At 43.9% G+C, this 15,531-nt stretch overlaps 1 protein-coding gene across 1 annotated transcript; it reads left to right on the top strand.

The window, feature by feature from the left end:
• The first annotated feature begins 1,500 nt into the window (after positions 1-1,500).
• Positions 1,501-15,116, top strand: c1qtnf4 (C1q and TNF related 4). The gene is made up of 2 exons (XM_042062369.1): positions 1,501-1,666; positions 13,665-15,116. Exon 2 carries the CDS (start codon positions 13,673-13,675, stop codon positions 14,822-14,824), a length of 1,152 nt encoding a protein of 383 aa, XP_041918303.1. The 5' UTR covers positions 1,501-1,666; positions 13,665-13,672; the 3' UTR covers positions 14,825-15,116.
• The last annotated feature ends 415 nt before the right edge of the window (positions 15,117-15,531 follow it).

The following is a 15,531-nucleotide window of genomic DNA, read 5'->3' as shown; positions in this document are numbered from 1 at the left end:
GAACACGCACCTGTCACTCTTCTGGCCGAGAAGCCTTTTCCTCCCAAAGCCTTATCCTCCCAAAGCCTATCGGGCTGCACTCCTCTCTTCTCCGACACGGCTCTCTCGGAGAAAGTGTCAAAGGGATTTTCTGTGCCTTTCGTTTCTCTCCACTGTCCCCTCCAAAGTCCACAGAGCCGTATTAGAGCTCACGCCGCCGCAGTATCAAAGGACGGGATGTTTCATTCAGATGCTCACACTTGTACGTTTGTTTTCTTTCTTTTTTTTTGGTGCAACTTGTGCAACTTCTGCAAATTGTCTGGGTCGTTCGTTATATAACCAGCAGAAATGGCAAACATGTCCACCAGAGAGACTCTCCGGTGAACTATTAGAGTACCTGGATGGATTCACAGCGTAAATGTCTCACAGTCTGTCTTTGAGCAATTTTATTTTTGGCTGAAAGGGCTCATCTGTTTTCAGTGCTATCCAAACATTTGGCGTATCCTTGCAGAGATCTACACCTGTGCCAACTGGACCCCCCCACCCCCCCCACCCACCAACACACACACACACACACACACACACACACACACTCCAAAAAATCATATCAACCTAGCACTGGGTTACAAAGTGCCTGTGCAAGCAGCAAGGATGATAGCCAGAGAAAATATCTCAATGTGATAATTGTGCTGTGCACTCGACTCTCACAGAGAATTCTATACCTCCCCCACCCTATTCCTCTCCTCTCATTTTCCCTCCCTCCCTCTCTCTCCCTCTCTCCCTCTCTCTCCCTCTCCCTCCCTCCCTCTCTCTCACTCTCTCTCTCTTTCTTTCTCTGCCCTCCTGGGAATCAGGATAATGACTATAATCATGCACAAGAGTGCGAAATTGCCATTATTGTTGCAATACTGAAAAACCCTCAGTACGGACTAGATCCCGTGTTTAAGTGCTTAAACACTGAACACACACACACACTGAGTTTTACAGGTATGGCTTTATGTATTTGCTACGTATCTTAATCTTCACAGAGATAAATGGACACCAAGCTTACACATGGTGCGCACACACACACACACAAACACACACACACACACACACACGTATGACTTCTTAATCACATCATATCGCAAACAGCATATTACATAGCATCACATGCACAAATGGACATGCCCACAGTAACACTTGCTATCTTACACACACACACACACACACACACACACACACACACACACACACACACACACACACACATACAGTATAACACATTCTGATACTGTCAGAGATTAAACCTAATTGAACACCACCCTCTACAGATTGTGCCTTCATTCCCTCTGTAATCCCAACCCCCCTTGCATCTCCCCATGGTGAATGCTGCCCGAGTAGCACTCCTAATCGTCCTTCCAGAGTCCCCCTACCACCTAAAGCCTCCCTCGATTGCTCTCAGATCCTCCTATGAGTGTGTGTGTATGTGTGTGTGTGTGACAGAGAGAGGGTGAGAGAGAAAGAGAGAGAAAGAGAAAGAGAGAGAGAGAGAGAGAGACGCAGATTGCCAGACAACAGCAGAAGGTTGAGGATACACACACACACGCTCCGGGAGGCAGAGCAGAGACCAAACGCTTCCTGTCCAGCCACCACTGCTCATTCAGAGGAGTTGAACAGAGACCTCAGCCCTCCTCTCCACACACAGGTAAGCACACCACAGGTCCGGCGCGGGTCTCTGGGCAGGACACAGGGCAGGCTGCTCACCCTCCTGCTCCCATTCTGAATCGGCTGAGCAGTGGGATCCAGCGTGGGATTTCCCCCCCCCCCCTCTTTCTCGCTGCTTTGCTGCAGCCAGGATGCATGCATCTCTTATCTGATCGGTATTAGCATCTATGCTGGAATCTGCAGCGAGCAAAAGGGCACACGGCGTGTTTAACTCTGTGCTTTTGGCTAAGCACATGGTGCTCGATCCCTTTGTTAAAAGAGAGAGGGAGCGAATGCAGAACAGAGGAGTGTTTTGATGTGGCGCTGAGATACGAGGTTTATCAGTTACCTCAGTGTGTAGTTCTTATCGGTTTCCTCCTTCCCCTTTGTTCACACTTGATGCTCGGGCAGCCTGTGAGAGAGACGGGAAGAGAGAGAAAGGAAGAGAGAGGGAAAGAGAGAGGGAAAGAGAGAGGGAAAGAGAGAGGGAAAGAGAGAGGGGAAAAAGAAAGACAGAGAGGGGGGGGGGGGGGCAGAGGTGGAAGCAAGACTTTCATGGGTCTCCTTTGGGGGAGGAGTGTTTCATCTGTGCGGAGCGTGGAGTAGATGATCAAGGTGGAGGTCAGGGATAGAGACCTCACGCCCTGGAGCTGTGAGCTAGTCACCTGGGTCTATGAATGGGAGCTAGCTGTAGAAGAGAACAGATAAGGGAAGCAGATCCTGGCTGGGGAGGTCTACCAACCACAAAACAAAAAGTAACAGTTAGGAATTAGGAACAGACTATAACAGAGGGGTTTGGGCTGAGGCTTATCTGTCTGTAAGCACCTTGCTGGGCTTTCAGAATGTCAGTTTTTTTTTGTTTTTAAATCATTGCAAATGACAGAGATCTTCTGAGTGGGCATGTTTGATATTTAATATCAATAGATTCATGTTTATTAGATGCATGTGTAAATAAAGCAGACGATTAATCAGATGATGAAACAGTGAAATGGTTTAAAGGTTTTGGGCTGGACTGAAGAAGCGCTTTGTGTTTGATAACATAGCACACCTGGGTATGAATCATGTTATGGTGACGCACTATGAGAGCTGCTTTGGAGGAGAAAAGGTGAATGGTTGAAAAACAGTTCATGTTGTCAGTTATTGATCATTTTGTGGTCAGCCATTGTGAATTTTGTGTGACAGGGCATACTCTTGCACAAGCACAACTGACACAGCATGAACATATTTCAGTCTAATTACCAATTTCAGCAAAATTAATTAAAAGGAAGCAAAAGTAGCGTTTCGTATCACTTATATGATCAATCCAATATATATACTTTTTAATCAGTCTATGAATTAAACAGACTATTTCAAACAGACCATTTTGGCAGGGCTATCAGATGAGTAGAAGTGGAGTAACTCATTTGTGTGCTGACAAACACTCCCTCCCTCCCTCCTCTCTCAGTCGAATGTCTCTGTTGGCTGTGTGAGGCAACTCTGCCCACGAGCAGGTGGGGAGAAACGGGCGAGTGTTTCGCTGCTGTCCGCGTCTTTGGGGAGGAATGCAACAACACTGCTGCTTAATGGGCAGCGACTGAGCCTGCACTACGGGCTGTTAGTCCCGGCCAGGGATGATGGATTGCCGAGGGGACACGTGGAGACCAATTCATTGTGGGCGCAGTGGCTGAATCCCATGACCTGGTTGAAGAGCAGAGGAAATACTTTGTGTATCTGTGTGTGTGTGTGTGTGTGTGTGTGTGTGTGTGTGTGTGTGTGTGTGTGTGTGTCTTGCGGGTGAATGTTTTTATTGATTATAGGGTTGGGGAGTGTGTTTACCAGTATGCCACACAGAGTGGTGAGATAGAGGGGGAGGAAAATAGTCAGTGATTGAGAGGAATGAAGACCCAATACTATAGATTGAGAATGAAGACCCAATACTATAGATTGAGAATGAAGACCCAATACTATAGATTGAGAATGAAGACCCAATACTATAGATTGAGAATGAAGACCCAATACTATAGATTGAGAACTGTGATAAACGTCTTTCACACCCTCCTCCCCTTCTATATTCCTCCTTTTCCTCCCCCCATTTCTTTCTACCCTTCTCCTCTTGTCCTTCTCCTCTTGTCCTTTTAGTAAGAGCATTGTCACCAAAAGCCCATTCTCACTTTTAACACCACCCACCTCTGTGTGTTTTCTTTTGTCACCCATCTCCTGTGTTCTCTGCCTTCTCTCTCCTCCCTCCATTCTCCGGGTGTACATCCTCCTGTCAGTATTTTAACATCATTTTTTTTTTTTTTTTCCTGAATTTCCCCTCTGGGATCAATAAAGTATCTATCTATCTATCTATCTATCTATCTATCTATCTATCTTCTCAGCTTGCCTGTGCTGTCCTTATCATTTGGATTGCCACCATTTTACACCGTTTTGTTCCTCCTGCCTTCATTTACTGTTTTTTTCAACCAACCCCACCTATCTTTGCGTTCATGCTCTCTCTTCCTCCTTCCCTCCCTCCTTCCCTCCCTCTCTCTCTCTCTTTCTCTCTCTCTCTCTGTCTGTATGAGAGCTCTGTGTGGGAACAGACAGATCCGTGCCTCATGTCGTTGCTCCACATGAGTGGTGAGATGACATCTCCCAGTGCACTAACTGGTAATGGCAGGACTGGAAAGGGTGGTGTTGTGTGAGATAAAAAGGCTCCAGAGAGAGAGAGAGAGAGAGAGACAGGGAGAGAAAAAGTGTGTGAGTGAGTGAGAGAAAGAGAGAAAGAAAGAGCGAGAAAGTGCATGAGAGAGAGAAAAAAAGAGAGAGAAAACCTTCTTAAGGCATGGATGCACCACACTTTCTGGGTCATGTATATGCCAAATTAAAACATACTTCTGTGGATAGATTTTACAAGTCTGGACAGAAGGAAACACTGTGCAGGGTATCAAAAGAGACAATGAGATCAGATTATTTATATGAGAGCTTTATGCTTAGCTGAGGTCATATGCATTTGTTTTCTGTCTGTATTTCTATGGACAGCAACACAGGAAATTGTATTTCAATATCATTGTTACCATTCTTTATTCAGAGCCAATACAGTCCATTTACACTAAGCAATGCACAGACAAACCTCTGAAGTGGCCATATATACGTAGACATTTGCAGAAGCTCTTGGACAGCCTACCAACCTCTTTGAGCAGAGCTTAAAAAGCAAGCACACAGTGTGATCAATACTGTGTCAGCTCGGTAAGACAGCTGTCTTATACTTAGGGGACCTCACTGTCAGCCGTCAGTGAAAGGACAGAGAGGTTGTGGGCAGAGACTAAGGCAGCAGGGGTGGCGGTGAGGGTGGAGGTGGTGTGGTGGTGGCGAACGCTTCATTAGTGTGAATAATTAGCCCTGTTATTAAACAGATGAGCAATATTATCCTGGCGCAGACACCGTAGGGCCATTTATTATTTCCACAGCACATAATCCCTCATCTCGCCGGCCCACGGACGAGAGCACCCTACTGGAGAGGAGAGTGATCCAGTGAGCCTCATTCCAGTTGCCTCAGACCTTGATTTAAACAGCAATGCAACATATGCAAATTTATATCATATATAGGACATTTGATTGCAACAGAGATTTCATTAGAAAGTAGGTCATCCCATAATCTCCCTCTCATCTCGTCTCCTCTCCCTGTCCAAGCATCCTCTTCAGACAATTTGCAGGTGGAGAGCAGAGCACAACCACAAGCCTCGCTGAGGTCAGACGCAGAGGGCCATGCCATGCACAGTGCACGGAGCTCCCTCCTCAATTTAGAGTTGTATTGATTTGTTTTTCCATGCAGAATAATTGTCCGATTTGACACAGCTGCATTGCCTTTGAAGAGCCTTGTTCGTGCCTACAGGGGTTTGCAATGGATGGCGTTGGCAAGTACAGTACGCAGTGCCCATTGTGACCACTGATACTGCATAATGTCATAATGGTGTTGTACAATCATAATGTGTGTGTTTGAAAAAGTGGAGATGAGGTGTTTTTATAGAATTATGGTAAATGTGTGAGATAACATGGGGCTTACAGTTGTTGTGCACTAAAGAAAATACGGAGAAAAACACTGGTAGCTGTGAACATAGATGAGTCAACTCCGTAAACAAACTGTGCATTCCACTAAAGCCAATTATTTTCTCTCCTTCTCTATCCTGCACACACTCGCTATTGCATGTGTGTGTGTGCGTGTTTGTGTGTGTGTGTGTGTGTGTGTGTGTGTGTGATGTTTCTCATTCAACACCGTTGTGGGGTGTACAAGAACAACGTGACATGTTGTCAGTCTCGCATCTCAAGTGTCAATTCATGATGCAACGACTTGTATGGACCCGCTTAGAATTAGAGTTCAGGTCAAGGTTAGGTTGTGCACGGCATCCACATACGGTTATATTCTGGTAATTAATAAGTTGCATAAGTATTACTGTGGATGCTGTTACATCATGATGGTGAATGTCATGTTTTAAATATACCCACCGCATTACTGTAAGTGGAGAGTCACTGAATAAGGGGAAGAGATGGAAAGAGAAAGACAAAAAAGAGAGAGAGAGAGAGAGAGAGAGAGAGAGAGAGAGAGAGAGAGAGAGAGAGAGAGAGAGAGAGAGACTCATAATAAACGCCATCTCTCCTCGCAGCCCACACATAGCTGTAATGAGGTAGGAGCTAACCTAAATCTGTCAGAAGCTGAGGTCTTATTCTCACTTTCTCCGCCATCATTTTTCTGTGTCTTTTCAAGTGTGATTCAGAAGCAACTTTATAACACCCATCCCCCTTCCTCTGACGCAACAGCCAGAATGGATAGATCCTCATTTGGCTTGTGTTTGAGGTCGGTCCAGATTGCCATATTTGCGCACAGTTTGTTTGTGACTGCTTGCCAGTGTGATTTGGGTTTCCTGGGAAGTCGACAGAGATGCTGTATGCATAGATGTGTGTGTGTGTGTGTGTGTGTGTGTGTGTGTGTGTGTGTGTGTGTGTGTCTTTATCAGTGAGTGTGTGTGAGAGAGAGAGAAAGAGAGAGAGAGATTTTGTATGTGTGAAATTTTATTTGTGTTTGTGTCCATGTTGTGTTTGTCTCCATGTGAAGACATACAGTGTGCATATAGATGTGTGTCCATGCATCAGACTTTCTTACCTTTCTCTTGCTTAAGGTCCAGTGTAGATTGTTTGCTGCATATGCAGAAGGAGGCTTCATCACTAATAGATTCCGCCTACAGTATAAAGACGTCCTGAAGAAGGTACTCTCATCTCACAATGAAGGTGGATCCCAAATGAATTCACATCCAATTAAATGCTTATGTAAATTTTATATTTACAGTGCAGTCTCTTTTTTTCCTGGCAAAATGCACAAAAGAAACATTGGATGATCAAGCCAAACCCCAACAGGAAATTTTGGAGACAATTGTTTTGACAGTGTGAACATTTTAGCTTTTAGCAGAGGCATTATTCTCAGCACCAACAGATTCCAAACAGGGATTTAGTAGAGTGAATCAAGAGAGACCAATCTCTAAGATTGTATAAGAGAGAGGCACTGAGGACTTAAAGACTTCTTGTGCAGTGCCGTTTGTCTGCATTGGCAGCAGACCCATATTCAGTTGCATGTAGCCTCGGTGCTACTCAAAGCTCCATGCAAGGATAGAGGGGAATGTTTTTGGACGTTTTAGGAAAACAAAGAAATTCGTCTGTTCATATCGGTGTGTTTCGTGCTCTCATGGGCGTCCACCCTCGGCCGTGTGCCTTGGCTCTCGTGTGTCCTATTTAGAGGGTGAAAGGAACCCCGTGGTCATTGGCTATTGATATCTGTGCCCGCCAGTGCGCAGGGACATCTGGAGCAGCAAGGACAGATGAAAAAGGCCTCTATCATTTTTTCGGGAACGGAGGAGATTTCGTTTCAGAGTGCGGCAGCGAGGGAAATAAAGCCTCTCCTGTCTGTTGTTTATGCCCGATGAGTGATGCACTCTGTCCTCAGCAGCGGCCTGCCAAAACGGCCAGACAAACACAAGAGTCACTGGGATTTCATGATCGCTTTCTTCCTCTCAGTGCACCGAGAGAGAGGTCCAAAAGGAATAGAGGGGAAAGAGAGAGAGAGAGAGAGAGAGAGAGAGAGAGAAAACAAATGTAAAAATAAGCCCTCAAACCCTGGAGTGTTTAGTTGCTGTCATAACAAAGCATTGAACTGATAATGGCGCTTCTTACATAATGGACCCATCTGTGTTAATATTAATGTTACGTCAATTAATGCTATTTAAAGTAGGAAGTCAGAGATGCAAATTAGATCATTTATTTTCTCTTTGGTCATGCTTAAATTCTGCAGTCCCAACCCTCCTGGTCAGAGTTGTCTTTCTATTTTTTCTGTCTATTTTTTGAAGTGATGGTGCCTCCATTCAAGAAAAAAAAAATGAAAATGTTGTTCCCAAAAATTGCTTCTGCCTGGAATATGTTTGTTATCACTCTCACCAGACACATGGACTGACTGAGACAGGCCCCACACCCCTACTGGCTCAAACCTTCAGATATGAAATGCCTCAGTTGGATATATGCAACTGGTAAACACAATGGTTCTTTTGAAGGATAGTCAGTTTGGGTTTAAAAATGGCAAAAACCAAGGTTTTAAACATGTACTGTATTTCTAAGTGTTCTTCAGCTATGATGAAGCCAGCACACTCATATTTAGATATTTATTTACTAAAAAGTAAATAAATGAATGAATTGAAGAGGTGACGCCTGACTTGCATTAGATGAGCATTCCATTGAGATATGATAGACGTAAATTAAAAGCAGTCAATAAGTCAGTTGGAGAATATAGAATCCTTTCCCTAACTTTGTCTCGGCACTGACGTTGCCAAGGAGCATATAACTCCAATATAATATAACTAATAAATTGGGTCATTTTTGAGGTAATGGAGACCCAAAAGTCCCCTCTGACACCGCTACCAATAAACACCTCCATCACCCATTCTTGTTAAGCGCAACTGTGGCGCATTTTCAGCCTCTTAAATCTGACTGTGATGTGAAGTGCGAACCCTCAGCAGTTATTTTGGTGGCGTGAGTTGAATGAGTCACGATGAACGATATCTGTCTGTAGTGACTGGCACAAGGCTCAGTGTGTCAACACGATTTCACTCCTAGCACAGGGATTGGCCTCGTTCACTGACTGAGACAGGAATATGGACAATCGTACAGTGTAACAGACCCTGTATCATGAAACTGAACCCGCGTCAGTACAGTGTCATTCTTGGATATTATATTATTGCCCTTTGAAATATATAAGAATGCTATGTTATTTTCAGAAGTATGTTGATTTTTCTTGATGTGATGGAAAAACACAGTTATTGATTCCCTCCAAACTGACCTAACTTTATAATCCCTCCCCTGCCCCTCAGGGTTCAAGTCAAGCATTCAGTAAAGTGCATGGCTGCAACCAGTTGTTGAATATTGATACAATGAATTAGATGTGTTTAACATGTTAACAAAGGTATCCTAATCCTATATGCTTCTTTATAAATAACATTAAAATGTCTAAGCAACTGCGTCAGGTTTCTGTGAAGATTAACAGTCTCTGGTCCTGAGAACTGTGTAACTAAGCTGACAGAATGCACTTGATTACAGTATCACACCCTTAATTCAATACACATTTAATTATCAGTGCTTTACTTTGCAAGGTATATATTTTATATGGCAATGGAACCACACTGCTAAGTCAACATGTTGTTCCTCCTGTTAGTTCATATAAATATTTCTCACTTTATTGTATTGCCATCTGTGTGTTATTCCAAGGGGTATAACCTCATCAACCTTGGCAGCTGTGCAAAGCACAACAGCACTTCTCAGGCTGAGTTATTCACCCCCCCCCCCCCCCCCCCCCCCCCCCCCCCCCCCCCCACACACACACACACACACACACACACACATGCAGATCTATCTCAACAGTGCCAGTGATAGCCACACACCTCACCTTCCACGCCCCATCTCAATTTGCTATTCACTGCATCTCGTTAAAAACGAATGAATCCCAGCGTTTTATCCATGTGATTAAAATAGCCTCCCTTAAAAACAGGACGAGCCAGTCTGGATGTTATGGGTTTGTAGTGATTTCCATTTCAAAGGGCCGCACACACAACCCTCTCGTATAGCTATTTTGCTGGGGGCCATGGTCTGTGCACCAGGTGATTAACATGAATAAGAAAGCTGTGGATGCTCATTCACTGTGTTCCGGGGGCCAAAGAAACCAACCTTTGACTGTGGCTGTTTGTTCAAAGGTTCATTATCTATTTTTCTTTCTTCCATTTTCAATTTCTTTCATTTTAGTGTCTGCCATAAGATATGTCCATAATACAATTCCCCTCAGCCATTCCAGAAATGAAAGAGCCTCATCCAGATTTGAAACAGTTTTGTGAAGCTTGTCATTTTACAGATCAGAGGCAGAATGAGTCCCTTCAGATTGCTTCTACAATCTAACATCTTGTTGTACCATGCGCTCAATTGGGACAACATACAATATCCAGCCATTAAAGGCTTTTGCTATGGAGATGATGCACCAAGAGTCTGAATTCAGTGCTCCTCTCTGTTGTCATTACCATGGCAATTATAGCCTTTTATTTGTATCTTTTCACACAATGGAATTGTCATACAAAACACAGGGATTAACCACAGTTATGACAGGGATATCTGTGTGTGCCAGGCTTGAACGAAGATGGCAGACACACTAGGCAGTCCTCTCACCAGATAGCACAGCAACGACACAACTGTGCTGTTTTGAAGCCTCATTTGACACAAAACTGGGCCGCCAGTTGAGCGTTTCGCATCTGTTCAAAAGTGGGTAAAAGGATTTTAAAAAAAATATAGAAAATATCTGCAATCTCTCCTCCTCTGAGGTCTCATTAAGTAACATGACAGAGAGTTATTTTTTTCATTAGCGTGTTTTGGTTGCTGAAGCATTGCCCTTGTTTTCACCACTCTGCTTTGCTGTGACCACCCTAGCATGGGATTCTCCCTCATAGCATGCAGCCTTGCAGCTGTTGTTGTTGAGGGATGGATTCAGTAACACAGTACAAAGACACCAAGAAGTACTTTGACTAGCGTACTCTACCAAGCCCATTATGATGCCCTAGATAAGCAGCATAATAGCATGATGAACTGCTCTCTGCCCTACGAGTGTCATTAGGTCTAGCTCTAGCACATTTGGTGATGATAGCACAGATGTAAAAGGCCTGCCACTGTTTCCTGTATGTGACAAATGAATGAGAATAGGAGTGATCCTTAGAGATCCATCCTCTGTCATCTGACTAACTGTATCATCTGCAAGCTGTTAAATTAAGCAGTGCTGACGACAGTGGTGTTGTGATTAGTGCTATGAGTAGCAAACATAGAAACTATATTTTCTAAAATATAATATAATATAATATATGTTATATATTTAATTCATATCAGGAATATGTCATAGCTTTTGAAATGGAAAATGAGTCAAAAATGCATGTTTTGTACAAAAGCATCAAAAACCATTCCATTTACCAAAACAAATCTAATGCAATCTTATTCATTGTGGAAGGTGGTGCATTTGAAGGCTAAAAATATGTTTAAAAGACACCCACATCACAGATGTGATACAATGCTCGATGACAAGAACAGGGTAGGGGCAGGATTGCCATCATGCTGATTAATGCAATCTGTGTCGAGGCTTGATCATCCAAGAATTACACACTACTTAGCACTTCCGATCGCATCTGTTTATAAACCAAATTGTGCTGGCTGACATTACTGTAGCGCAAAACCACTGGCACAAAGCCAAGAAAGGCCCAAATATCTCCAAGTGATTTGCTTCAAAAGAACGATGAAGCATTAAAAGGAATTTGTGCGCTATGAAGAGGTAGCAGGAGCATTAGCAAAAGGTCTTGTAACATTAGGGTGTGGAGTGCCGATTCATTTTATACCTTTGAAGATTTTATCCAGCAATGATGAGGTATTAAAGGGTTTTTTAAAAGTCAGAACACACAAAATAATGTCATTGGAAATGATCATAGACACATTCCTGTGGAAGCTTGACCAAATAATGATTGGAGGTGGTGGAGCCGACTTGATTGAAGAAAATAGAATAAATCTTAAAATGTAACCATGCAACTTGAGTATACAATACATGTACAACATGTCAACAATGTCATAAATCATGCAATTTAAGCAATTATTGTCATACTGCTTCCAGTAGTAACACTATGGTAACACTACTCTGCTTTGACCCCCTCCTCAAGGCCAGTTATTGTTGTGCATTTTGTATTTTTAATTACCATCACTGCTTAGTTAAGGAAAGCAATGTCACAGTCTCTCAGAGTTGAAGTGTTAAATGATCTGCATATTCAGAACCATCTTATCCCTCTATGAAAGCAGAACCAATAGCATGCATAGCATAGCACCCCCAATAGCATGCATAGCAGGAATAAACACATTGATCAAGCTCTCTGTCTTCTGCAGCTCCTTCATTAGCCAAGTCAAGTGTGCGCTCCCCAGTAGTAATTAGCTCCTAATTAATGCAGACTCACTTCTGTGTGATCCCACAACACAGCACAGAGAAGTGTTTCAACCTGCAGGCAGAGTCCTCTGAGTGCTGTGCTCCACTTGGAGTCTATCGCCAGCCTCCTCCACCCATGAAAACTGTGGACAGCACTGCTTGCACTGTGATAGTCTTGCATCTGCTTCTGTTGCATTGGCCTGTTGCTGTGAACACCCACGGAAAAGTAACGTGTTTGTTCCCTTGAGAATCCAGAGCAAGCCAGTTTGTTAAATATGAGGAAGTTGTTGAATGGGCCAAGGGAATCAGAATGCAAATCAGTCTTGTTTACTCAGTCAGAGTACATTCAGAGTGCTTTCCATAATATTGGACTAATGGTTTAAAATCAATATATGCACTATAATTGAAAACGCCATTATGTAACATTGCATGCACTGCCTGATGTAGATTGCAAGTGCAGAGGCAGAAAGCCTGTGTATAAATAAATGGAATAAATTTAAATTGATTCACTTTTCTGCACCTTTATCATCTTTACAAAAACAGAACCATCACTTCCATCATTATACAATCATCACTCAGAAAACACTAGAGAATGCGACTTTATGATTGCATTGTTTTGGAATGAGATAGAAAAGCCTGCTGTAAATAGCAATTCACTATAAAGTAAAGGCTCCACAGCAGGTTTCCCTGCGCTACAGGTTTCCTGCTATGATGAATATTTTATGTACTGTAATTTTGTCCCCACTGACACATTGCTAACTTTGATCAGCACCTGATTGTTCCATTAAACATGCATTCACTTTCACCAGACATACTGTTTTTGTTTGCTGTCATTAAAAGTCTAATAGAGTTGTTTAGATGTACACTGTAACAATGTCATTGTTTGCTTCCAGAATAAATTAAGATATTTCTGAATAGCTCTGTTTGAACAGGCTTTCACAGAAAAATGCATTTACTTATCTCTCATTAGCGTGTGAATAGGTTTGTAATTTACCTCTGCAGGGAGAAACAAAGAGTTGAAATAAATATAGGCAAACAATGTAAAGCAGTGTACACAAAATGAAAGACTAAATACAAAAATACAGAAAATACAGACAGACAAAAATATTGATTGCAGTTCGAGTGTTTGTAAATTCTTTCACATTAGTATATCATCCCTACAATATCTGAAAATGACACAAGAATGACAGGTCTGAGGTCTGTAAAATGTAGTGTCTTGTATAAATCTCTAAAGCATAAATCTCCAACAAATAGCATTCAAGCAGAATAACTCAAATTGTTACTGTAGGCTGCCTCTCTGTTGGATAAGCTTCCTAGATGATTTATTAATACTGTTTGATGTTTTTTCATGACAATAGGTGGCCAGTGACCTTTATGACCTAATCTTGTCTGAGAAAAAATGTTCTACTGCAACTACTGAGATTTGAGATTTAATACAAGTGGGCTATTTTAGACAAGAATTCAAGGTTATCAAATCTAACTTAACCCTTATTCTCTTTGATCCCCACAGAAAAGAGGATGAAGCACACCTGGCCTCTTTTGATTGGCTTGTTGAGTCATGTGACCCTGGCATGGGGCTTTGCCCGTCTGACAGAGGACGTGGAGCAGCGATCGGCCTTCTCTGTAGCACGCACCAACAGCATGGAGGGTGGCCCCAAGATGGTGGTCACCTTTGATAAGGTCTATGTCAACATTGGCGGCGACTTCGACCCCAAAGCAGGCATGTTCCGCTGTCGGATACCCGGGGCGTACTACTTCTCTTTCACTGTGGGGAAGTTCCCCCGCCGGGACCTGTCAGTCATGCTGATGAAGAACCGCAACGAAGTGCAGGCCATCGTTTACGATGAGAACGCCAACGAGGAGCGGAAAGTGCAGAGTCAGAGCGCCATGCTGCAGCTCGACTTCGGCGACACCGTCTGGCTCCGTCTCCATGGCGACCCACGTTACGCCATCTACAGCAACACGGGCCACTACACCACCTTCAATGGCTACCTGATCTACCCTGACACCTACAGCTTCCAGGAGCCGGTCGTCAAAGAGACGACGAACCGCCACGAGAACGAGGCTGTGGTTCACGAGAACGCCCAGACCGACAAGGTCATCCCGGACGCCAGGGAGAACATCCTGAAAGCGCAGGATGAGAAGGAGCAAGCTGAGGAAGAGCAACAGACAGAAGAGGAGGAAGAGGAGGAGGAAGATCCCAGGTCAGCCTTCTCCGTGGGCCGCACCCAGAGTATCGTGGGAGTGGACCGAGGCCACGCTGAGCACCACCCCATCACCTTTGACTCGGACTTCGTCAACATCGGCAGCGACTTCAACATGTCCACCGGCACCTTTACCTGCCGCCTGCCGGGTGCTTACTACTTCGCCTTCAATGCTGGGAAGCTCCCGCACAAGACACTGTCCATCAAGCTGATGAAGAACCACTTGGAGGTGCAGGCCATGATCTATGACGACAGCGACCAGGAGAAGGCCCTCCAGAGCCAGAGTCTGATGCTCCAGCTGCAGCGCGGTGACACCGTCTGGCTGTACAGTCACCAGCGGGACGGCTTCGGTGCCTACAGCAACCACGCCAAGTACATCACCTTCACCGGCTTCCTGGTGTACCCTGAAGCCCCCAAGCAGAAAGTACAGGAGCAGCAGCAGCCGCAGCAAAACACAAAGCCGTAACTGAAAGGAATTTGGGAGGGGTCCTATGGATGAACATTGGGAAAGTGCTTGCTGGGATACATATTGATCTGATATGTTTGTCAATGTGTCATAGTCCGTTCTAAACTCTACCCCTGTGTATTTTAAACCAGGAAACTATTAATATATGACTTCCTTCTTGACTGTGCACCTTGTAAAGGTTATCGCTGGAAAGAGTCTTGTTGTTTTTTATCCATTAATAAATTGTCATCATTGTGGTTTAAAAGCAACCATATGGTTTTGCAACAGAACTGGATAAAACTGATTTCCTGTACTACCCCTCAACGAAATGAGATGTCTACAACCCTGCTAATGACGCTAATAATACTATTTCATGTAAGGTCAACCATAGTGCTGAAAGCTAGAGCATTGACCCTAATAGTAATCAGACTATTCTTTCTTTTGAGATCTATAAGTATAAGTATATATACTCTTTTGATCCCTTGAGGGAAATTTGGTCTCTGCATTTATCCCAATCCATGAATTAGTGAAACACACTCAGTACACAGTGTACACACAGTGAGGTGAAGCACACACTAATCCCGGCGCAGTGAGCTGCCTGCTACAACAGCGGCGCTCGTGGAGCAGTGAGGGGTTAGGTGCCTTTCTCAAGGGCACTTCAGCCGTGCCTACATGGTCGGGGCTCGAACCGGCAACCCTCCGGTTACAGGTACAGAGTGCTTACCAGT

This window comes from Alosa sapidissima, chromosome 14 (assembly GCF_018492685.1).
Source record: "Alosa sapidissima isolate fAloSap1 chromosome 14, fAloSap1.pri, whole genome shotgun sequence".
Taxonomy (NCBI): Eukaryota; Metazoa; Chordata; class Actinopteri; order Clupeiformes; family Clupeidae; genus Alosa; species Alosa sapidissima.
The sequence above is the reverse complement of the archived record's forward strand: the minus strand, read 5'-3'. Positions and strand labels throughout refer to the sequence as shown.

What these genes read in the sequence shown, in the direction of transcription:
- c1qtnf4 (XM_042062369.1), top strand. Translation starts at nt 13,673, where the DNA reads ATGAAGCACACCTGGCCTCTTTTGATTGGCTTGTTGAGTCATGTGACC.